This window comes from Diorhabda carinulata, chromosome 2, assembly GCF_026250575.1.
Source record: "Diorhabda carinulata isolate Delta chromosome 2, icDioCari1.1, whole genome shotgun sequence".
NCBI classification, from domain to species: Eukaryota; Metazoa; Arthropoda; class Insecta; order Coleoptera; family Chrysomelidae; genus Diorhabda; species Diorhabda carinulata.
The window spans coordinates 22,023,932-22,048,545 of NC_079461.1; the positions used below are offsets into that span (position 1 = coordinate 22,023,932).

The 24,614-nt window shown below is 33.6% G+C and overlaps 2 protein-coding genes across 8 annotated transcripts in view; one reads left to right on the forward strand and one right to left on the reverse strand.

Moving 5' to 3' along the window:
- The window catches only part of LOC130890769 (titin), a 159,887-nt gene extending 140,298 nt beyond the window's left edge, over positions 1-19,589 (forward strand). For 2 of the 4 annotated variants that reach the window (XM_057795072.1, XM_057795074.1), the window contains 9 exons: positions 63-12,095; positions 12,154-12,468; positions 12,531-13,499; positions 14,426-15,805; positions 16,794-17,102; positions 17,233-17,316; positions 17,369-17,668; positions 17,724-18,029; positions 18,790-19,589. In XM_057795072.1, the coding sequence (XP_057651055.1) occupies positions 63-12,095; positions 12,154-12,468; positions 12,531-13,499; positions 14,426-15,805; positions 16,794-17,102; positions 17,233-17,316; positions 17,369-17,668; positions 17,724-18,029; positions 18,790-18,980 (15,887 nt within the window). In that variant the 3' untranslated portion in view covers positions 18,981-19,589. The remainder of the gene's footprint in view (positions 1-62; positions 12,096-12,153; positions 12,469-12,530; positions 13,500-14,425; positions 15,806-16,793; positions 17,103-17,232; positions 17,317-17,368; positions 17,669-17,723; positions 18,030-18,789) is intronic. The other 2 variants (XM_057795075.1, XM_057795076.1) reach the window with 1 other exon arrangement.
- A 1,112-nt stretch (positions 19,590-20,701) lies between these two features.
- On the reverse strand, positions 20,702-24,380 carry LOC130904016 (tumor susceptibility gene 101 protein). Of its 4 annotated transcripts, none has more exons than XM_057816509.1 (7): positions 24,189-24,380; positions 23,783-23,867; positions 23,498-23,727; positions 22,715-22,820; positions 22,287-22,654; positions 22,091-22,224; positions 20,702-21,025 (listed from the first exon to the last, which is right to left on the reverse strand). In XM_057816509.1, exons 1-7 carry the CDS (start codon positions 24,225-24,227, stop codon positions 20,839-20,841), a joined length of 1,149 nt encoding a protein of 382 aa, XP_057672492.1. In that variant the 5' UTR covers positions 24,228-24,380; the 3' UTR covers positions 20,702-20,838. The 4 variants fall into 4 exon arrangements, with proteins under 4 accessions (XP_057672492.1, XP_057672493.1, XP_057672490.1 ...); XM_057816510.1 differs by lacking the exon at positions 24,189-24,380 and adding an exon at positions 23,920-23,992; XM_057816507.1 differs by having other exon boundaries at positions 22,287-22,820.
- Positions 24,381-24,614: the final 234 nt, after the last annotated feature.

Below are 24,614 nucleotides of genomic sequence, written 5' to 3' on the forward strand. Positions count from 1 at the left end.
GTTGTAGGAGATCATGTCGAAAATTTCAATTCTTCATTAATAAATATATTTCCTCAATATAGTTACAGAAAAGACAGAGATAAAAGAAGCAATAGAAATGTTTGAAGAAGAGACCCCGAAGAAAAGAATCGTCAAAAAGAAAATAGTCAAGAAACCAAAAAGTGACACACTTGGTTCCACAGAAATCCTTTTTGTAGAAGAAGAAGAAATAGAACCTCAAAACTCATCAGTTATTTCTGAAGATATTGAAGAATTACCAGAAGACGTGCAAGTTATCGAATCTATTGAAGATGGTGTCCCGAAGAAAACTATATTGAAGAAACGAGTCATTAAAAAAATAAAAAAAGGTAAACAAGAGACCCTAGAAATACTAACAGTACAAGAGGAAGGTAAAGAACCTCAAACATCCGTATCAGTATACGAAGAAGATGACAAACCTAAAGAAGAAATTACGTACGTAGAGGAACTACCAGAAGAAGTTAAAATCATGGAAACCGTCGATGAAGGAAAAGTAAAAACAACGAAAGTAACTAAACGTGTTATTAGAAAACAAAAAGGTAAAAAGCAAGAAACAACAGAAATTTTAACCGTTGAAGAAGATGGCAAAATGCTAGAACCTACAGTTACTATTACTGAAATTGAACAACGAGAAGAAGAACTACAATCAACAAAACCAACAACGCAAGAAGCAACAATTGTAGAAGAATTGCCCGTAACAATAACCGTTGCTGAAATTGACACTAAGGAAGGTCCAAAGACGAAAATAATCAAAAAGAAAGTTTTTAGAAAACAAAAAGGCGACAAGAAAGAGTTAACTCAAATCGTAACTGTAACAGAAGAAGGAAAAGAGCCACAAACATCTATAATGATCAGCGAAGAACCCATCGAAGAAGAAACAACGAAACCAATTATTGTAGAGCTACCCGAAGAAGTAACAGTAACCGAAACTATCGAAGATGGAGTTCCAAGAAAAACTGTAACCAAAAAACGTACGATAAAGAAACAAAAAGATGATAAACAAGAAGTAACAGAAATACTAACTGTCCAAGAAGAAGATAAAAAACCTGAAACCACCATAACAGTAGTGGAATTACCTGAAATTATCGAGGAAGTTCCGAAAGAACAGGGTATTGAAAAACAGATAAAAAAGAAGATTATAAAGAAACAAAAAGACGATAAAGAAATTAAAGTAGTAGAAGAAGAAGAAGAAGCTAAAGTCCCACAAGAAACAGTTATCGTTGAAGATGTTAAAGAAACGAAAACTATAAAGAAAAAGATTAAAAAGAAACCCAAAGAAACCGAACCAAAATTAATAACGGAAGACAATATTTTGATAGTTCCCACATTATCTCAGAAAGAAACAACCGAAGGGGTTGAGGAAATGATTCAAATCGAACTTCTGAAGAAAGCGTTAGCTTTACCGACAGTGGAAGTTGCCCATAGGGAAAACGAAGTTGTTGTTATCGGCAAACCCGAAGTATTACAAGAACTACCCGAACACGTTCAAATTATAGAAATAGAAGATGAAAATGGTAAACCTCTGACGAAAACTGTAAGGAAAAGAATTTTGAAAAAGAAAAAAGATGACAAAACCGAAATAACAGAAATACGTACAATAGAAGTAGAAGGAAAGCAACCACAGACGTCAATTGTAATAGAAGAAGTTGTTGAGGAAGAGCAACCACAAGATATGCCAACTACCGTAGTTATTGAGATGCCAGAAGAAGTTGAAACTAAAATAGAGGATGATAAAAAAGTGACAATCAAAAAGAAAATACTGAAAAAACGTAAGGGTCATGACAAAGAAGAAGTAACGGAAATTATAACTAGAGAAGAAGAAGGTGAAAAACCACAAACCTCGGTGGTAATTCAAGAAATTATCGTACCAGAAGAAGATTTAACTATCGACGAATCTGAATATGTAATAGAACTTCCCGAAGACGTAAAAATAATAGAAAAACTAACACCAACAGGTATCGAAAAAAGTACTGTCAAACATAGAACCATAAAACATCGTAAAGGAAACAAATTACATACTACAAATATTGTTACAAAAGAGGAAGAAGGTAAAGAACCCCAAACCTCAGTTGTAATTGATGAGGAAGACGTATTTGAAGAAATTCCTTCACATACGTTCGTAATACCTGAAATAGTTATAGAAGAACTTCCTTCGGAAGTAAAAATAATCGAACAAACAGATAAACAAGGTAAACCAAATAAACAAGTAGTCGAAAAGAGAACGCTGAAGAAACGAAAAGGTAGCAAAGATGAGATAATCAAAATAGAAATAGTACAAGAAGAAGATAAAAAACCTCAGGGATCAGTAACTATAGAAGAAATTGATGTAACAGAAGAAGTATCTTCTTTACCATCTTATATTGAAGAAAGTCCCGAAGAAGTTACAGTTATCGAACATATAGATAAACATGGCGTACCTAAAAAACAAATTTCTAAAAAGAAAGTTATTAAAAAAATAACAGGAAATAAAGAAGAAACTACTGAAATTTTCACGGTAACAGAAGAGGGTAAACTTCCTAAAACTACAGTTATTGTAGAAGAACACGAATTATCGTCGGAACAACTTTTAACGATACCTTCAGTAACAAGTTGCATACCATCTTACATAGAAGAGCTACCAGAAGAAGTAGTTATAACTAAAAGTGAAGTACATGAAGGAGAACCAACGAAAAAGATAATAAAAAGAAGATTCAAAAAACCTAAAGCTACAAAAGACGAAATAATAGAAATCCTTTGTATAGAAGAAGAAGGAAAAGAACCACAATATAGTATAGTGTTAGAGGAAGAACAAGAAATAGCGGAAATACCTAAAGTAAAGAAAATTAAAAAGAAGAAACCTAAAGAAGAGAAACTACTAGAAGAACAAATGGTAGAAGTAGAAGAGGTAACAAAAGAAGATTCTTCAATTATCGAAATAGAAGATCAAGATGAAGAAGAAGATCAATTGAAGAAACCGAAAATTAAAAAGGTGAAAAAGAAAAAACCTTCAGGAGCACAACCGATAGAAGACACCCCATCAGAAGAGATATCTGAGGAAAAGAAACCCAAGAAACTTAGAAGGGAACTATCGGTACTTATGCCTATAGAAAGGAAAGAAATTCAAGCACAAAAAGTTAAAGTAGTAGAATCGAAAGACGTTCCATTATTTGGGGATATCAAATTGAAAAAACCAAAAATAGTACAAAGAAAGGAGGATAAAGTTAAAAAACCGAAATTCCTATTGAAAAGTAGAATAGATTTTATTCGGTTTCCACCTGAAACGGAATCGGAACGTTTACCGAGAATATCGATATTAGAACCTGTTTATAGAGATAATGGAGTTTTATCACGTAATGTTAAAGAAGCTGAAAAGGTACCGAAAACAAAGAAAAGAAGACTTAGAGATAAGGACGTTGATATGAAAAATCTAGAAAAATTAGATCTGGAACTTGATGAACTGAAAAAGAAAGAATTAGAAAAAGTCGATGACATATTCAAATATGAAGCTAAACCAAAATCAAAACCGGTTTCCGAAGAAGAACCTAAACAAATTATTAAAAAGAAAGGTAAAATACCAGAAAAAGAAGACGTTGATGAACAAGTTAAATTAAAAGCAGTACCAGAGAAACCTACTGAAAAAGAAGAATATTCTGAAAAACCAGTTATTAAGAAAGTTCCATCTGGAGATAAACCTAAAGTGAAAGAAGAAGAAGACACGCGCGACAAATTGAAATTTGAACCTTACGACATAGAAAGAGAAAATGTCGAATTAGAAAAACCAGAGCGTATTGAAGAAGAAAAAGATACAATCGAACAACCAACACCAGAAATGAAGAAAGTACCTAAGAAGAAGAAAGTTAAAATTCCTCCAGAAACAGAAGAAATCACTCTTATAAAAGGAACACCAAAACAAAAAGAAGAACCTGACGAAAGTGATATAAATCTTAAATATAAACAGAAACCTAAACCTGAACCTATACCTGAAGATATAACTCTAAAACCATTCAAAAAAGACGAAGAAAAAGAAGAAATGAAACCGGATATCGATGATACTTTGAAACTTCCTCAAATTCCTATTGTAGAAGAAGAAGAAATAATCGAAACCGTTAAACAGAAAGAACCTACCAAGAAAAAAGTCAAAAAGATTAAACCAAAAACGATAGAACCTTCAGTTGAAGAAATTAAAATACCAGATGAAGAAAAAGACGAAGAAATTGACGAAACCGAAACTGTTCTAGAAGAAACAGTGGATGAAATATTACCAGACAAGGAAGAAATACCAATAGAAGAAGGAATAACTGAAAAAGGAAAAATTAAAAAGAAAACGATTATTAAGAAAAAGAAGGTAAAGGAAACAGATAAAGCAGCAGATGAAATTCCAGAGGATGTGAAACCGTTAGAAAAAGAGGAAATGAAACCTGATACTGATGATACATCGAAACTTCCCCAAATTCCTTCTGTAGAAGAAAAAGAAATAATCGACACTGTGGAACAAAAAGAGCCCACTAAGAAAAAAGTTAAAAAGATTAGACCAAATTCGAAAGAACCTTCAGCTGAAGAAATTAAATCACCTGAAGAGTTGCCGGTAGAAGAAAAAGTCGAGGAATTTCCGATAGAAGAAATTAAAGAAGTTGAAACTGAAACTCTCGTGGAAGATACAGTGGATGAAGTCTTACCACAAGACGAAGACAAAGGAACTACTGAAAAAGAGAAAATTAAAAAGAAAACAATAATCAAGAAAAAGAAGGTGGAAGAAGCAAACAAGGCAGCAGATTCAGTACCAGAGGAAGTAAAACCTTTAGAAAAAGACGAAAAACCAGAAAAATTACAACTCAAAGTTGAAATCACTCCAACCAAAGTACAACATTCGGTTGTAACAACTCTCGATGAACCAGTAAAACTTGGGGAAATTAAATTGAAGAAACCCAAAATACCCACAAAAATAGAACCAAAAACCACCAAGGTACCTAAATTTTTACTTAAAAGTAGGATAGTCCACGTACCCTTCCCGCCTGAGCACGAGGCTCAAACTATCCCCATAATCAAAGAACTTCCTCCTGTATATAGAGATAATGGAGTTTTATCGAGAAATATCAAAGACGCTGAAAAGGTTCCAAAGAAAAAACGTATAAAAGTTAAAGATATAGAACGAGAAATAAAATCGTTGGAAGAATTAGATAAAGATTTTGAAGAATCTAAAAAACAACTTGAAAAGGTAGACGAAGAATATAAAACGCCTAAAAAACCAAAAGATAAGCCTGAAATTACCGAAGAAGAACCGAAAAAGATTCAAATCGGAAAAGGAAAATTACCAGAGGAAAAACAACAAGAAGAACCGATAAAACTTAAGAAAATAACTAAAAAACCTTCCGAAGAAGAAACCCCAGAAGTAATAAAAGTTCCTAAAGCTACAGAAGATAAACCTGCTTCCAAAGTTGTAGACGATAAAGAATCTCCTAATTTGGAACCATTTATACCCAAAGATTTTGATAAAGAGGATACAGAATTAGAAAAGTATATTCCACGAGCATTCGAAGAAGAAACTGATCAGAAATTACCCGAAACTGTTCCTAAGAAACCGAAAAAACCAAAGAAAAAACCAGAACCTGAAACTGAAGAACATCAACTGGAAATGGGTAAAGGTAAACCAAAAGATGTAGAAGATGTACCAGAAATTGACAAAAAATATAAACAGAAACCAAAGCCCGAAGAAAGCCCAGACAAAATTACACTCAAACCATTTAAGAAAGAAGATGATAACGAAATTTATACAGTAACTGTAGAAGAACCCAAAGAACCACTCAAATCCGCAGTAGAATACATAGAAGCAGAAGAAGAGGAAGATGTTATAACAAAGAAAAAGGTTATAAGAAAAATCAAAAAACCAAAATCAAAATCTAAAGATGAAGTTCCAAATGAAAAAGATAAGTCGATAGAACCTTTTATGCTTGAAGAAGAAAAAGTAGATGATACAAAGCAGCAAATTCCTACAGAAGATAAGTCTACAGTAGAAGAAGAGGAAGAAAAATTGAAACCTGAACAGCAGGATATAGAAAAATACGAAATACCGATTTCTCAACTTGAAGAGGATAAAATTGATGAGCTAAAAGTAGAGGAAGAGCCTCGTAAAGTGAAAAAAGCTAAAGTTAAGAAACCAAAAGTTGAAGCAGTTGACGAAGCAATTCCTGAAAAGCCTGTACGCGTCTCGATTGAACGTATACCTGTACAAAAGGCACAAATACCATCTATCAGTGAAATAATTCCAGAGTTTGCCGAAATAAAACTAAAGAAACCTAAAGCGGTTAAACAAGATATAAAACCTAAGAAAATTGTACCGAAAGTTTTACTGAAGAGTAGAATAGATTACGTAGATTTCCCACCTTTGAATGAGAAAGAATGCAAACCAATAATCACTGAATTAGAGCCGGTTTATAGAGAAAATGGAGTTTTATCTAGAAATGTAGAAGAAGCGAAAAAGGTTAAACCTAAAAAGAAGAAAGTAGTGAGAGTGAAGGAATTAGAAAAATTAGATAAAGAATTTGAAGAGCTAAAGAAAGCGGAACCGGAACAAGTAGATGAAGCTTATAGAAAGAAACCCAAGGTCATTAAGAAACCTGTTAAACCAGTTCTTATGAAAATTGTTAGAATCGAAGTTATAGCACAGAAACCAAAAATAATAGAAATAAAAGAAGAACCTATCAATCTCGCCGATATTAAACTGAAAAAATCTAAAGCTCCCCAGAAAAAAGAAGAAAAGAGTGTAACTATTCCGAAACTTAAATTGAAAAGCAGAATAAACTGGATCGATTTCCCACCTCTATCAGAAATATTACAGAAACTTCAGATAACTGAATTAAACGCTGTAAGGGAAAATGGCATACTTTCCCGTAATATAGAAGAAGCGAAGAAATTGAAGAAAATAAAACGTAAAGTGAAACCAAAAGAAGAAGAACCCGAAAAAATCGAATTGGAAAAAGTGGATTTGGAAATAGAAAAACCGGAAAAACCTGCACCGAAAGAACCAGAAGAACCGGCGAAATTCACACGAACTCCCAAAGAACCTGCTGCATACGAAGAAGAACCTTCAGTTACAATTAAAATAGGTAAAGGAAAAGTACCAGATGCTCCTGAAATTCCAGATGAGAATATCACTCTGAAGAAAACGCCTGGAAAGCCTAAACCGGAAGAAGAGACCGAAAAAGAAAAACCAAAACCAAAGCCGAAAGATGAAGAAAAAATACCAGATAAATTAGAACCAAAAGAAATTAAAGACAAAATAGATTTCGAACCGTTCGATATAGATCGAAACGATATAGAAAAAGAAGAATACGTACCACCGGAAGAAGAAAAGGATGAAGAAGAAAAACCTCCAAAAGGTAAAACAAAATATGTTAAAAAGAAGAAGACCAAACCACTTCCAGAAACTGAAGAATTTTTATTACAAAAAGGTATACCTAAACAACCCGAAGAGGAACAACCGGAAGAAGTTAAATTCAGAATTCCTAAAAAAGATAAACCTGAAGATACTCCCGAAGGAATAAAATTAAAACCATTCAAAAAACAGGACGACCAAGAAGTGTTGTATATAAAAGAAGAAATTCCAGATAAGCCTACTCAAACCGTTATTTATATTAAAGATGACGAAGACGAAGAAAGTGATATTGATATAAATTTAGACAAAATTAAAAAGAAAGTTATTAAAAAGAAACGTACTAAAAAACCAGAACCTTCTATTTCAAGCGAAGAAAAACCGCAAGAAGAATCACCAGAAGAAAAGATAAGCAAAGAAATACCTATAGTAGTTCCCATTGATACTGAAACTACTTCAGTTGAAGAGAAGATCGAAAAACCAGAACAAGAAAAACCAATCGTTCCAATAGAAAAACAAGAAGACGAAAAGAAAGATGTTGTATCAGAAACTCCAAAAGAACCTGAAAAATTAGATGAAATTAAACTTAAAAAACCAAAACCGAAGCCGAAAGTAGTTGAAAAACCAAAAGAAAAGAAAGAATTGAAACCAAGGTTGAAGAGTAGAATAAATTACATGGATTATCCACCGACTTTACATACTCTAAAAATAACAGAGCTCAATACAATAAGAGGCACTGGAGAGATATCAAGAAACGTAAAAGAAGCGGAAAAAACGTTGAAAACCAAGAGGCGTAAACTCAAAGAAGTAGAAAAAGAACCTACAGATCTAGAAAAATTGGACTTGGAATTTGAAGAACTGAAGAAAAATAAACCAGAAACAGTAGACGATATATATCGGTATGAAAAGAAAGAAAAGGAAACACCACAAGAACCTGAAGTAACTTTACCTCTAAAGAAACAAAAAGGGAAAATCCCTAAAGAAGAAGAACAATCAGAAGAAGTTAAACTTAAACGTAAACCTTCCAAAGAAGAAGAAACTCTACAAGAAGAAACGGTTAAAGAGGAAAAACCACAACCGGAAGAAAGTAAAGTGAGTGAAAAGAAACCAGAAACACTTATTGAAAAAATACCTTTCGAACCATACGATATCGATAGGAAGTCTCCAGAAAAAGAAGATTTAGATCTTCCAGAAATCGACAAAGCTAAGCCGGAAAAACCTAAAAAGAAGAAATCTAAACAAAAACCAGAAGATAAGGACAAACCCGGTGAAGAGCTCGAACAAATCGTTCTCGTCAAAGGAAAACCAAAAGAAACTAGTCCAGAAAAGGAAGCCGATATTAAATTCAGAATACCTGAAAAAGAGGAACCTGAGTCTAAAGAAGAAATAATCCAAGAAGTTGAAATTAGTAAAAAACCCGAAGATAGCAGAGTAGAGGAAGAAACTGAGAATGATATCATTATTCCTGGTACTAAAACTGTTGAAGAAACAGAAATAATAGAAACCGAAAAAGTATCAATAAAATTGAAGAAAAAACCGAAGAATAAACCTGAAGAAACCCCTACAGTCGAAGAAGAAGTGCCGGAATCGCCTAAAGTGGAAGAACCACAAGAAGAAACAGAAATTCAATACAAACCTGAAGGTGAAATCAAAAAGGAAGATGAAAAAGAGAATGAAATCCTCCTAAAGCCTAAGAGGGAAGAGACTGAAGATGTTACAATCAAGAAACAACGAACGAAACCTAAAAAGAAAACTGCGGATGAAGCAGAAATAACCATTAAAAAACTCGTTCCTCTTCCTCAGGGTGAAACTAAAGAAGATGAAACCGTAGAAGTAGAAATTTTAATCAAACCGAAACCAGAAGTTCAACCAGAAACTGTAGAAGAGGTTGAAGCTGAAGTTGTACTTAAACCTAAACTTGACGAAAAGGAAGAGGTCACGATAAAAAAACCGAAGCTCAAACCTAAAAAAGAAGATGAAGGAAGCGATGAAATTGTAGTTAAGAAACTTGCTCCTAAAGAAGAAGTAACAGAAGAAACTAGTGTCGAATCTGAAGTCATAATAAAGCCCAAACCGAAAGTAGAAGAAGCACCAGAAACAATTGAAGAGGTTGAGGCAGAAATAACAATTAAACCCAAACCTGACGAAGAACAAGACAAAGAAGAGGTTACTATTAAGAAGCCCAAGACTAAACCAAAGAAAAAAGATGAAAGCGAAGATAAGATTACTGTTAAAAAATTCGTTCCAGTACCAAAAGAAGAAGAGGTTCCTACTGTCGAATCTGAGGTTATAATTAAGCCCAAGCCGAAAGTAGAAGAAGCACCAGAAGCAGTTGAAGAGATTGAAACAGTAGTAACGATAAAACCCAAACCTGACGAAGAACAGGACAAAGAAGAGGTTACTATTAAGAAACCCAAGACTAAGCCTAAGAAAAAAGATGAGGGAGAAGATAAGATTACTGTTAAAAAATTCGTTCCAGGACCCAAAGACGAAGAAGAAGAGGTTCCTACTGTCGAATCTGAAGTTATAATTAAGCCCAAGCCTAAAGTAAAAGAAGCACAAGAAGTTGTTGAAGAGGTTGAAACAGAAATAACTTTACAACCCAAACCAGACGAAGAACAAGACAAAGAAGAGGTTACTATTAAGAAGCCCAGGACTAAACCAAAGAAAGAAGATGAAGGCGAAGATAAGATTACTGTTAAAAAATTCGTTCCAGGACCCAAAGACGAAGAAGAAGAGGTTCCTACTGTCGAATCTGAGGTCATAATAAAGTCCAAACCCAAAGTAGACGAAACACCAGAAACTATTGAAGAGGTTGAGGCAGAAATAACGATAAAAACCACACCTGAGGAAGAAAAGAGCACAGAAGAGGTTACTATCAAGAAGCCCAAGACTAAACCAAAGAAAAAAGATGAAAGCGAAGATAAGATTACTGTTAAAAAATTCGTTCCAGTACCAAAAGAAGAAGAAGAGGTTCCTACTGTCGAATCTGAGGTTATAATTAAGCCCAAGCCGAAAGTAGAAGAAGCACCAGAAGCAGTTGAAGAGGTCGAAGCAGAAGTAACGATAAAACCCAAACCTGACGAAGAACAGGACAAAGAAGAGGTTACTATTAAGAAACCCAAGACTAAGCCTAAGAAAAAAGATGAGGGAGAAGATAAAATAACTGTCAAAAAGTTTATTCCAGTACCCAAAGACGAAGAAGAAGAGGTTCCTACTGTCGAATCTGAAGTTATAATTAAGCCCAAGCCTAGAGTAAAAGAAGCACCAGAAGTTGTTGAAGAGGTTGAAGCAGAAATAACTTTACAACCCAAACCAGACGAAGAACAAGACAAAGAAGAGGTTACTATTAAGAAGCCCAAGACTAAACCAAAAAAAGAAGATGAAGGCGAAGATAAGATTACTGTTAAAAAATTCGTTCCAGGACCCAAAGACGAAGAAGAAGAGGTTCCTACTGTCGAATCTGAGGTCATAATAAAGCCCAAGCCCAAAGTAGACGAAACTCGAGAAACTATAGAAGAGGTTGAGGCAGAAATAACGATAAAACCCAAACCTGAGGAAGAAAATAGCACAGAAGGGGTTACTATTAAGAAGCCTAAGACCAAGCCTAAGAAAGAAGATGAAGACAAAGATGAACTAACGATCAAAAAGTATGTCCCTGAGCCGCAGCCTGAAGGTGAGGAAGAGGTAAAAGTACAAATCAAAAAACCAAAATCTAAGAAGAAAAGTAAACCTGTAATAGAGGAGGAAGCAGAAATAACGATTGAGGTAAAACCAACAGTAGAAGAAGACACTGAAATTACAATACAAAAAACAAAAGATACGCCCAAATTTAAAGACGAAGAAGAAGATGCTATCACGATTAAAAAGCATGTGCCTGTGACAGAAGATGAAGTTACAGTACCGAAACAAGTATCAGATGACGAAGAGGCCGAGCTAAAATTGAAACCTGCAAAGAAAACTCCCGTAGGCGAAGAAAAAGACGAAATTACAATTAAAAAATACAAAATCGTCGATGACAAACCATTAGAAGAAACAGATGAAAGAACTGAAGTAATCATCAAGAAGAAACCGAAAGAGAAGTTACCTGAACAGGAAGATACCGAAGCCGAAATTACTATGAAACCTAAAGAAGAGCCGGAAAATGTCGAAGAAAACGTGGATATAAAGGTTAAGAAACCAGTACGAAAAACACCTTCCGTTGAAGAACAATCTGATGAATTAACTGTTCAAAGATTGAAACCAGTCAGGAAACCATCTCAACCGGAAGTTCCAGATATAGCAGAAATAGAAACTGTTACATTTAGACCAAAAACAACGAAAACAAAAGAAGACGTCGAAACGGAATTCAAAATATCCCTCGACGAATACGCAGAAGAAGAAATATCTCTATCGACAAAAGTGAAATTGAAGAAACAAAAACCACTAACATATTCCGAAGAAACAACTGAAGATACTGTTAAAATCACGCAAGAAATTGAAGACGAAGGACCGACTATTGAAGAAATAATCGATGAACCTGAAGAAGAAGTTCCCGAAGACGATGATATCTCGGAAAGTTTCCATATCTCTTTCAAACGAAGACCTTCCAGGAAATACTCGGTCGTGGAAGAAAATGAAGAAGAAGTCAGTTTCAAAACACCAATCAAACAAGTCGATTATGAAGAAGAGGGCGAGGGCAGTTTCACAATTAAACCAAAAAGAAAGGAATCTGTAATATTCGACGAAGGTAATTTCAATACTCATACATTTTATTTATTTAATTATTTATTGATTTTTCCAAATAGAAGCAGTTTCTCTAAGCATAACGAAAGAAAAAGAAGTAGTTGAAGAGGTCATACACGAAGAAGAAGTTGAAGTAGGAGACGTTTATTATTCAATCACCATCTACGACGCTGAAGCCGATCAGGCAATCGATATGGTAGAAGGTGAAAAGGTTTACGTTATCGAAAACCCAGATTCGGATTGGTGGTTAGTGAAGAAACATTTGACAGAAGAAACCGGATGGGTTCCTGCTAAAATACTGATGAAAGAAGAACAATATCAGCAATACGTACAGAGAAAATTAAACGAGAAAATTGATAAACTCCCCGTGTTTGAAAGTAAGTACTGATCAAAAATTTCCGAAAATACCCCGTGACATCCTTTATGTTCTTATTTTCAGAGCCTAAATCGAAAGAAAAGGCTTCAGCCCCCAAATTTATCAAGAAGCTTGAACCAATCATAACTCCGGACGGATACACCGTACAATTTGAATGTAAAGTAGAAGGATTCCCTCGACCACAAGTGACTTGGTTCAGACAAACTCATATAATCAAAACAACTCAAGATTTCCAAATGTATTACGACGACGATAACGTAGCTACACTTATAATAAGAGAAGTATTCCCGGAAGACGCCGGAACTTTCACTTGCGTGGCTAAAAATTCCGCCGGTTTCGCTTCCAGTACCACAGAATTAATCGTCGAAGGACCTTTATCATCTCACGCTTCAGATTTAACTTCTATATCGCGAAAAAGTTTATCTCGTACTTCCTCTTTCGCTGATATACTCGAAGGTGTTCCGCCTACTTTTGCCAAGAAACCTAAACCACAATGTATACCAGAAGAAACAGACGTCGAAGTAGAAAGTACCCTAGTCGGTGTACCGGAACCTGAAATCAAATGGTACTGCAACGGCAAGAAATTATCAACAAAGAAAAACATTATAATTGTAACTACATCGGAAACTTATACTTACAAAACTATTTTGAAGATCAAAAAAGTGGAAAAGAAGCAAGAAGGAAGATACAAGATTGTAGCGAAGAATAGAGAAGGTGAAGCTTCCGTAGAATTCACTCTTAAAGTTACAACGAAGAGCAAAGAACCTCCTGAATTATTATCGCCGTTGGAATCACTTACCGTAAGAAAAGGAGAACCGGTAAAACTGTCAACTGTCATATCTGGTAATCCAGAACCAACTATCGAGTGGTTTAAAGATGGTAAACCGTTGAGTAAACCGTTATACAAAAAATACGATAATACCTACACCGTTAATATTACAAAAAGTACTTTATCAGATACTGGTAAATACACAGTTAGAGCCACGAATTCTTTAGGTTATGTAGAAACCACTGCGAGTGTTACCGTTGAAGGTAAATTATTTTGTTTTCATCTGTATTATTATAACTGCTTCTGCTTAATTATTGAATATTTTGTAGTTTCTCCGCTATGCTTTAGTATTTGGATAAGGAATCAAAGGAAGAATTCGAAAATCGATGCTTTTGCTTTGTAGGCTTCGTCTAATAAACCATCTGCAAGTAAATGAAGAAGATCTGCCTGCAATTTTGAGCTTTAGATTACCAAAGAATGCTTCTATAGTTGGCTGCTATATTTACATTATTTCTAAATAAATTATTTTTTTTTTAATAATTAACATTAATTTTCCAAACTGCACTGTGTATTTATCTAACAAAGATTATTTATGGAAAAAATACCTCGTAGTGAAGTGCAGGATGTTGTATTTTCAAATAAAACAACCTTTTAAGTGATTTAAATTGATTATTGATGCTGTCGAATGTTTTTTACGTATCTATAAAAATGAGGTAAAATTATTGATTTATTTTCACTTTTTCTGATTGAATTATGATTATAAAATGTATCATTGCTTAAAATTCGTAATTTCATATTGTCCCCATATATTAAAATGTTCATATTCTAAACTTATTAATATTATAAATTATTTTTTTACGTTTAATAACAAAAAATCATTTTTTTATTCACAACAATACTTAAAAAATAGTCTTAACATCGATAGATAATCATAACCTAACCTAACCTGTACATGTGGTCCTTCGAGCCGGATGTTAACAAGGTTTTTCTAGATTTCTAAAAATTTCAAAAATAGAGAATCTGGAAATATCTAAAGTGTTCTAGACAGGCATGAAACGTCAGATTATTGATTAGTACGACCTTGGTGTTTCTTTATATGACCTAAATCCATTCTTATCAGTATATTACGCTTTTGTAGCTTATTATGGAACTTGTTTTGAAGATAATAATATTTTAATTATAATTACAGATTATCCTGAAGACCAGGAACCACCGTTGTTCGTTGAACGTTTCGAAGAACAAACAGTACCGCAGAAATCTCCTCTCACATTAAAAGCCAAAGTGACAGGCCAACCAATCCCCGAAGTTTATTGGTTACGTAATAATGAACCGTTGGAACCATCCGATAGAATTAAAATATTATTCGATGGAGAAAACGTAGAATTGAAAATAAACGAAACCAATTCGGAATTAGATTCAGGAGACTATAAATGCGTAGCTGTGAATAATGCAGGAAAAGCTTCTCATGGCGCTAAAATATCCATCGAGGTAGATACAGTTAAATTTACAAAAGAACTTGAAGAAATTTACGAAACCGTAGAAAGAAAAACGTTAGAAATGGAATGTGAAACTTCCCATTCGGTTAGGACGAAATGGTGGTTTAACAACACAGAAATTAGTGGAATGGATCACCGCGTCGTTTCCCAAGATGGTCGTACTCATAAATTAATAATTAAAAATATCAATAAAAACGATGAAGGTACTTATAAATGTACGGTTAAAAATCAAAAAACTGAAACAAAAGTAAAAGTAGAACAATGTAAATTAGAGTTCGTTAAGAAACTTCAAGATTTAGAAATAACCGAAAAAGACACGGCGGTATTAGAAGTCGAAATAACTTCAGACAGTGCTAATGTCGAATGGTTCAAAGATGGTACACCTTTAAAAGAAACTGACGATAAATACGATACAGAAAAACTCGGCGGTGTAAGAAGACTTTTAATCAGAACCACGTCCATTCACGACGAAGGTGAATATAGTTGTAAACTAGTCGACGAAGAATGCAAAGCGGATGTAACAGTAATTGAATTACCACCGGAAATAATCACACCTCTCAAAGACCAAGTGGTCAATAAGGGAGACAAAACCGTTTTCGAAATCGAACTTTCTAAAGGCGACGCTTTAGCAAGATGGTACAAAGACGGTAAAGAAATACAATTCTCCGAACACGTTCAACTTTCTATAGACGGTAAAAGACAAAAATTGAAAATATACAAAACAGAAACAGAAGACGAAGGTAATTATTCCTGCGAATTGGGTACGCAATCATCAAAAGCTAAACTCACCGTACAAGTACCGACTTGTACGTTTATCAGACCTCTACCAGAAGTTACGATTGTACCAATCAACACCGATGCCGAATTCGAAGTAGAACTTTCTAAAGAAGACGTAGAAGTTACTTGGTACAGAAAATCAGAACGTATTGAAAAATCCTCAAGATATTCCATCATTAAAGAAGGTAGAATAAGAAGATTGATTGTACGTAAGACTACTTTCGAAGACGAATATGAATATACATGTACCGTGGATAAATATCAACTTAGAACTTCTTCAAAATTGAAAATCGGAGGTAAGTTTAAAATAAAAACGGACAAAACGTTTTTTATAAATTATAACTGACTGTTTAAATATTTTATCAATACATTAAAGTCGACACTTAATTTGGTACTTCAAATTTTGTTCTTGGCTTCATCTCCAACCTAAGTTACTTTAAGGTTTTTTCGATGATGGAATCGGGGGCGTTCATAATAGTTCCATGAGCTTTATTCTGAAACCTTCGAAGGTTTTTAATATTAAATTAACTTGCAGAACCTTAGAACTGGATACCACAGGTCCGTATGGGTTTAATCTACCAATCAGGTAGCTCAATTTTTCTGAATTTAATACTAAGTTGTTTCCCCTTTATCATGTTAATCCCCTATCTACGTTAGGCTTGAATTTCTACTTTGATTGGTGTGCAAAAATTGCTGTGTCATCAACAAATTTTGCTACTTCTGTTTTCCTCATATTTGGTAGATCAGAAACATAAATTAAATAGAGTCTAGGTCCAAGTATATTTTCTTGTAGTACTGAATTGACTGGGTGTAATCCCGTATGTTTATCTTGCTAAATATTTCATGAATACATTAGAGTCGACACTTAATTTGGTACTTCAACTTAATATTTTGTTCTTGATTTCATCTCCAACGTAAGTTACTTCAAAGTTTTTTCGATGATGGAATCGGGGGCGTTCATAATAGTTTTAAGAGGTTTACTCTGAAACCTTCGGAGGTTTTTAATGTTAAATTAACTTAGTAGTACCTTATGTTTATCTTGCCTTGCAAAGAAATGTATATCCTCCAAATATGAATTTAATATCAGAGGTTTGGCTGATGTTTAGAAACGTTCCTGAGACAAAAATTATTCGTTGGTCTGATATAACAGGTATGAGTCATTTGAGGATTATCTAGTATCATTATCCCTATCAAATTATTTCTTTTGAAGGTCTACCATAAATTTAAAAAGACCATAAAAAAGTCTTCCCTAAATAAACCTCTTTATATGACGTTTATTTCTAGATAAACCGTCTCCACCGAGAGGACCTCTGGAAATATCTGGAATGACAGATACTTCTTTTACCATCCAATGGCAACCATCGGAAGACGATGGTGGTTCACCTATAATAGAATACATTGTTGAAATGAAGGAGGCTAAACCTAAAACGGTTTTCAAAAAACTTGGGGCTACAAAAGGAGAAATTACCAACTTCCCTATCAACTATTTGGATAAAGGACATGGCTACAATTTCAAAATTACAGCTAGAAATGCTATAGGTGTTAGTGAACCTTATTTACCAGAAGATACGATAATAGCCGGATCCAGAATAAGTAAGTTTTTTTATAATTTTTTTACTAACAATGCTTATAATTTATCTATAAAAAAAAGCTTCTCTCTACTTAGACGCTTTTTATCTTTAACGCTTTGTTGCTTTAACACTTTGCTTTGCTTCAAATGCAGGAATTAACTATCAGTTTGATAAAACTGACGAAACGCTGTACTGCTTACTAGGAATATTCCCGCCGACTAAATTAGAACATAGAAGTAAGTACTTCAACTTATCAATGATTTTTTTTTCAAAACACGTTTTTTCTAGCACCTCCATCGCCTCCTACTAACCTCAAGATTAAAAACTTGACAAGTAGAAGTGCTACGCTTACCTGGGAACCACCAGAGAATAACGGCGGTACCGAAATCACTGGTTACGTCGTGGAAAAGAAACTAGAATACATGCCTAAATGGGAAAAAGTATTCACTTTAGAAGCTTTTTCTTTAGAATATACTTTCGAAAATCTAAAAGAGAAGAGCGATTACATATTCAGGGTGTACGCTGAAAATTGCGTCGGACTTAGCCCTCCAGCTAATTCGGAAGTTGTACAAATGCGAACACTTGCCAGTAAGTTAATCGACGAAGAAACTAGAAACAATTTAATTATCTAATTTTATTACAGCTGTGCCTTCGCCTCCTACTCCGCCGTTGGAAATTAGAACAATTGGTCCTAACGCTATAGTAGTAGAATGGGGTATACCAGAATCAGATGGAGGTTCTCCTCTTCTTGGTTATAACGTCGCTATCAGAGACACGAAGAAAACGATGTGGATGGAAATCGGACGTGTACCGAAGGGCGTACAAAAATTCACTATAAGAGATTTGCAAGAAGATCACGAATATATGATCAGGATATTTGCCAAGAATGAAATTGGACTCAGTGAACCTCTTGAATCTGATGAACCCTTCAAAGTACTACCGTCTGGAGGTAAATAATTGTTTCTAATAAATAAATCTTGTTTAATATCGCGTGCTTACTAAAATTTAGTTCTACAGTACAGTGCTGTTTTTCGCCCAACTCCTGGTGTTGTTTTTCAAATTTTTCTCGTAAGCTTTTCCCTCTTTTTCATTCTTCTCTCCTTCTATATATCTTTTTTGTTGCTCTTTCTTCATTCATTGGCTCCAGATATACTAGCCACTATATTCGCCTGATCTAGGTAGTCAATCATTAAAAAATACCATCAATCGCCACTAGTTGGTATCTCTAATATTCTCCTGTATTCAATCTTCTACTGATAGATCAACATTTTGTAGTTTTTTTCTGTATATTTATAAGAATTGAAGCCTCGGGATGCTAGTCAGAGGCTTGACTTCGTTGGCTTTCTAACGTGTATTATCTGATGAAACGGACATGGTTCCAGCAGGACGAAGCAACGATCTACTTGCAAGACGGGCTCGACAGAAATGAAATAAAGACACTTGGCATGAGACAAGCAAGACACATGTAGATAGACCTTCTGCGTCTCACGTCAAACAATTACTGCAACTCTGAATGACCTGCGCTCAAAGGAGCACGGTTTAGAGACTTGGACAAGTCTAATTATATCAAAGGGTTCTCCTGAGCGACTTTTCAAAGGACATCGACTTTTGATAACGACAAATGGGGCACGACGGGTCTTTCTGAAAGCTTATGTGCTCAACGGCTAAGCAACTAAGCACAATTACCAAAAAATATATTTTTTTTTTAGATACGGATCAAGAAGACTTCAAGGAAGCGACAGATAGAGAACCCACATCGTACAGCACTGAAACCTCGACTTCTTGGTTGAGAGATAACAGCATGGACGCGGATATTCATTCTTATTCCAAAGGGACTTTATTAAAGAAAGACGAATATTTCTTCCGCATTTGGTGCTACGCTACGAAATTATTTAAATAAGAAAAAGAAGAAGACTTAATTTGCTGTAACAAGATGTATATATTCACTCATATTAAGACTATTTTTAGATTTTTGATACTGATGATGACTTTGTATAAAAAAAAATCTTAAATATATTCGCGTTGATATCTAAAAACTGAAAAGGGTTTCAATATTATTCGATTAAATATATTTAAATTGATAATTAATAATAAAGTGTAAACCCTTTTGAGTTTTTGTTAAACGAGCTGCAATGTTTCTAAAAAATTGAAATCAACTCGAATGTATTTAAGGATCACTTAGGATACTGTGATACTGAAAATGATTCTGCGAAAAAAAGCAGTGAGCCTATTTACGACTATTTTTTTTTGTTGTATAAATATTTATCCCTATAAAAGAATTTTTGATTTAAAATTTTATGGGCAGTTGTTTTTGTTTGGTTATTATATTAATAATGTTTATATTGTTTATGCTGTGCACTATTCGAGTTTAATATTTCATTGTTAATTTTTTTAATTCTTGTCAAGATATTGACGTCGTCGTTAAATATGAGAGAAAATATAGGTGCAATTATTAACGATATTATCGACGATTTCAATATATTGTTAGGAATAAACGAAATTTTAAAAACATGTCTTTTATTGTACTCATCTCCCATATCCCATAAAAAATTCAAAAACACGAATTTGAATTGTATATCAAGAGATCTACAATCGATTATATATCAGTTAATCACTTCGTTCGAATAAAATCTTGTTCAAAATTATTCTTCTTCAATTATTAGCATCTTACTGTATCGTGTGAACTACAAGTACCAAAAATCTGAAATAACAGTAAGAGCTGAGTTACGACCAGGAAATATAGTGCAGATCATGTTGGAAGCAGATTTTAAATGGAAAGCTGTTGAGAGTATGGTGGAAAAAATTCTAAAAAGAAAGGAACAGGACAGTAGACAAAGATGTCCAAACACACAGCAACATTAGAAGATAATAGATAGACCCGAACTCCTCATCCCTGCATGCAGCAGGGGAAGGGAGACGTAGGGAGCAAAACAGAAAAGAAAGAAATAACAAGAAAGGCAGCTCATCACTATGAATAAATATTTGTTAATGGTGCCATAATGACTAATGAGCGGAGTTCAGATAAAAGCGACTAACAGAGGTCATACAATCCGTCAGAGCCCCACCGCAACGCAGGAACCCGCAGTGGAGGTGAAAGTTTCCCAGCAAAACTATTTGCTGTGGAAGTGCGATAAGTCGTTTTTTTAGAAAGAAGTACCAAAAATCGTTATTCGAAATCATCTGTCAATGAGTTCGATTAAAATTGATTCACGAAAACAATCGTCTGTCAATTCGCTGCATTCGAATGAAATCAGTTCACGAAATCGCTCTTCCATCGGTTTTATATTTAATTCGCTATGGCAAATACATGAAATCGAAAAATAATCGATCTTTTCCTTTTTATTTATTAACTAAAATCGAAAGAAATCAATCTATAGAAAAAGTTATTTGTCAATGTTTCATTTCGTTTGCTATCACGGATACAGCAAAGCTAAAGTTCTGTGGACGCGCCGGGATTTTATTTTTTATGACCTTTTTATCTTTTAGTCGACCGTTTTTATAAAGGCTTCGATAACATATTGAAACAGGACCGGCTTCGCGATTTATGTCAGTGGACAGGTTCGTAACAATAGAAATTTTGTTAGAAAAGGAAAGAGGCGTATGAAATAAAAACATACGAAGGAATAGAAACCAATTTATTTGCGATTATATATGCGTAAAACAGTGTACAAATGAATAAAAACTTTAATTTCTTTATAACATTCAAATTAAGAATTATATGAGTAAAAACATTAAATATATGGCTTTAGAACAGTTTTTCATATTGATAAACCAGCTTTTTGACGACATTTTTGCATAAGAGCTCGAAGCATGAATTGTTTTCTCGACAAGCTCCTTACTTGTCTCAAAAATACGTCCAAATCTATGACGCCGCACCTCAGAGCTTCCCCCATGTAATAAATCGTATCTTCTAGTGCCGCCTCTTCTGCAAATGCTGTCAACAACCTAGAATTTTTTTACCAACAAAAATATTGAGTCATGGGCGTTATTATTAGCAGGAATATGTTCCAGTAATGATAGAAATGCGTAGGAATGTTGTAATGTACTAAAATGGGGCATACGAGAAAAATAACGCATCATATATTGATTCTCGTATTTTCAATGTACCAAAATACAAAATAATCGCAAATCGAACATGCCAACTCACACTCCTCAAGAAAAAACATGAAAAGGTAATAACCATGAAGCCATAAAAGCCCTGACTGTTTGCAGATATTTCGCAGTGAGAAATTGGGGATGTAGCTCGAATATCTTGCTTTGAATTGACCAAACATCACATATGAGGCAGTGGTTTGAGGTACTACAACTAGTCTGAACACCACGAGGAACGAAATCATGAACAAAACGTGCGCTAGAAGTGATTCTTCCACCTCTATGTCACTCTAAAGGATTTAATAATGAAAAACGACCAAAGGAAAATGATGAACTTGGGACACGCATCAGGACGAAATACCGAGCTTTGAGAAAAAAGATTTACCACAAAATTTAGCTGTAGAAGCAATCGAGATGAAAACACTGTAAGATAAATGATAAATACCATCAAATGGTATGAAAATGGTTCCGAAATAGCAGATTTTATTGTATATAACAGATTTGTCCGGAGGTTTCCATGATAGCACCATGAAATCCAAAAATTTATAATGGTTTCCATGAGATTATGGAAAAAACTTGTCTCCAATAACAAATTTTTCAACACGTTCACTGCCTGGCACTTTAATAGTATCATCAACAAGATTATGTCGCTCCAAATATCATAAGAGTAGTTTTTCTGAACAATTTGAAACGTGGAAGATATGATATTAAACAGCCATCATAATTTCCAGATTTTGGACTACTCGATTTTTTGAAAAATTGAAAAAAAAAAGCGAAAAACAACGTTAAATCCTCTTACGATAATGTGAACCTGGAAATAAATGAGATTTTTTCGAGAGAGACTTGAGGATATACATTTTGTTTTCAAAATTGGAGGTTGTAAATAAAAAATTTCTATATCACGATATTAAAACTCACTGTTTATATAAAGGAGCTGTAGTCGTAACGGCATCATCGACGTCTATCGACTCTTGGTTACTTATTCTTTCGATCGCCTTATCCAATTCCTGTTCCTTATCTTGCAACATTGTAATATTTTTATCCAAATCATTCTAAAAAGTAAATCTCCTAAATACAAGCCCTAAATTCCGAAAAAAAACAACCGATAAAAAACCTTTTCTTTTTCCAAACGACTAAGTATATTATCCAACTTGACTTTCCCTTGTTTCAATTCCTCTTGGGTACGCTTCAAAGTCTCCAATTCGGCCTGATTCTGCTGGAACTGCTCCTTCATCCTCCTCAACAATCTTTCCTCCAAAGCAGTCAATAATGACTCCCTTATATGTTCTTCTTTTATAGTACCTGTACCCGGTTGAGGTACTGAGCCTCCGAAATTATTATTATTTGGAAAAGGGAAAGGATAATTCAGATGTCTAACGGGTTGCGGGGGATAAGGAGGACAATTGTAACCCGCAGATAGGCCGTAAACAGGAGCAGGATTCGGAGGCATATTATAACCTCCAACCGGTTGGGGCATAAACGCTAAAAGAATGAAATGTTCCATAAAAAAATTTTTTATTGAATTTCGTATTAAATACTCACGATTTGACGGGGGGTAAACGTTGTCTTTGACTTTAGCGAAAACAGGGGGATGATCGCCGAAGGTAACTATTAGAACTTGAATTAAACCTAACAAATCTGACTCGTTCTGGGAAGAAGAAGATTTAAGTTTACATATAATTTGCGAATTTTGATTGATTAAGGTCGACGCATGCGTAACGGTGACCGGTGTAATTACCGCGTGAAAATACCATTATTTCAAAATGTACATAATGATGATTTTATTAAAAACTGATCGATGTTATAAAAAATAACCATTACGTCAACCAAACAATAAAAGATTGAATACCAAAAGATCTCCAATTAATATTCTTTATTGAAACAAATATTTTGTAAAAAAAACAAGTAATGTCGACTACAGATGTTATTATCGCGTAAAATCACCTTTATTTCAAATTATACGTCAACATAACTAATACTGTACGAAAAATTAAGAAAATTTAAATGATTTTATAATGAAATTCAAACGAATAATGACCATTCGAAGATTTGCGGTACCGGACCGGTATAGTTGTGTGTGAATCGACCTTACACCATATATTATAACTATTCTTAAAGTATTTTCATTTCAAAAATGAAATAGACGTGATTTTTATTACAATTAAAGAGTTTTATTTTTAACTAAAACAAAAAAAAATACAAAACCAAAGATCTTATAAAATTGAAATGAATTATCAACATAAATCAATCAATATTAAATAAAAACTGAAATATTCGAAAGAAATTAATGTGAAATAAAAAAGATTATAATAAAATAGTACTTACTGGTACCCAATCATGTAAATAAGGTAAATATATTTTCCCACTTTGATCTACAAACATGGATACTTTTATGGACATATCCATAGTGGGTTTCACATAACATATGGGAGCGTTTAAGGGATGAGTGTCCATTAACCAAATGCATATGGGTATATTGTATAAGTTACCTTTGTATCGCACTGGAATGGTACCGCTCAAATTTACAAGTTCCATTCTAACACCATCATTAAAAACTTAAATTAAATTTAAAACAATACATTTACGATAAACAACTATAAATACACTCACTGTAAGTGTTTTGTTCTGGATGTAAACCTTTATATTGTTGATTAACACTCATTATTTCCCTGTAAGCCAGATCAGGATTGTGATACTAAAAAAACATGAAATTAAATTTGAAAGAAACTTTATACTATTATATTCACATTTTTTTTCATATATTTCAATAGTTTTGACATATTCGTATTATTCAATAGACATATCCTAAGAATGAAAGTTAATAAGCAAAGTATAAAATCATCATATTTATAAATTTAATATCTTATCTTTATTCTATATATATATAATCTAATTGTTCTATGTTACTATCATTTTATCTGTATTTTTAATGATATAATCGAAAAATCTAAATGAAATTAACATTATTATTAGTGATTATCAAGACGTTAATTATCAATAAGAAAAGTTGTCTTACAACTGATAACCAGCTCCTTAATCTGTCAGTATCCACCATTTTAAATAATAGAATATATTAATTCAACTTTACTCAACGAGATATATTCACTTTAGTAATAATCAAAGCTACGTAAAAACAAACAAAATTTACACTTATTACTTAAATAAGAATATTATTGGAATGACATTTCATGAATAAATTCTTCTTTTCGTATAACATAAATTGGCCTTTTACTTGTGCATTTTTGAAGCAACCTATCAATGAAAAAATTTATTATTTTCCTAACAATTTTTAATTTTTAATTTAAAACAATACTCGTAGAGAAATAATTATATTGTTATTTGCATCATAATTCGATATTTTTGTTGAATACATAATAACATCTTTATATATTGCTACGAATATTACAGATGTTCATTAATGGTATTTAAAATTATTAAGTAT

Excerpts from the sequence above, each read along its gene's own strand:
- LOC130904016 (XM_057816507.1), bottom strand. The coding sequence starts at position 24,227 with ATGGTGGATACTGACAGATTAAGGAGCTGGTTATCAGTT. Across the intron at positions 23,728-23,782 it reads TCCAGAACAAAACACTTACA|TTTTTAATGATGGTGTTAGA; the intron begins GTGAGTGTATTT and ends ATTTAATTTAAG. Across the intron at positions 22,821-23,497 it reads ATTTACATGATTGGGTACCA|AACGAGTCAGATTTGTTAGG; the intron begins GTAAGTACTATT and ends TCTTCTTCCCAG.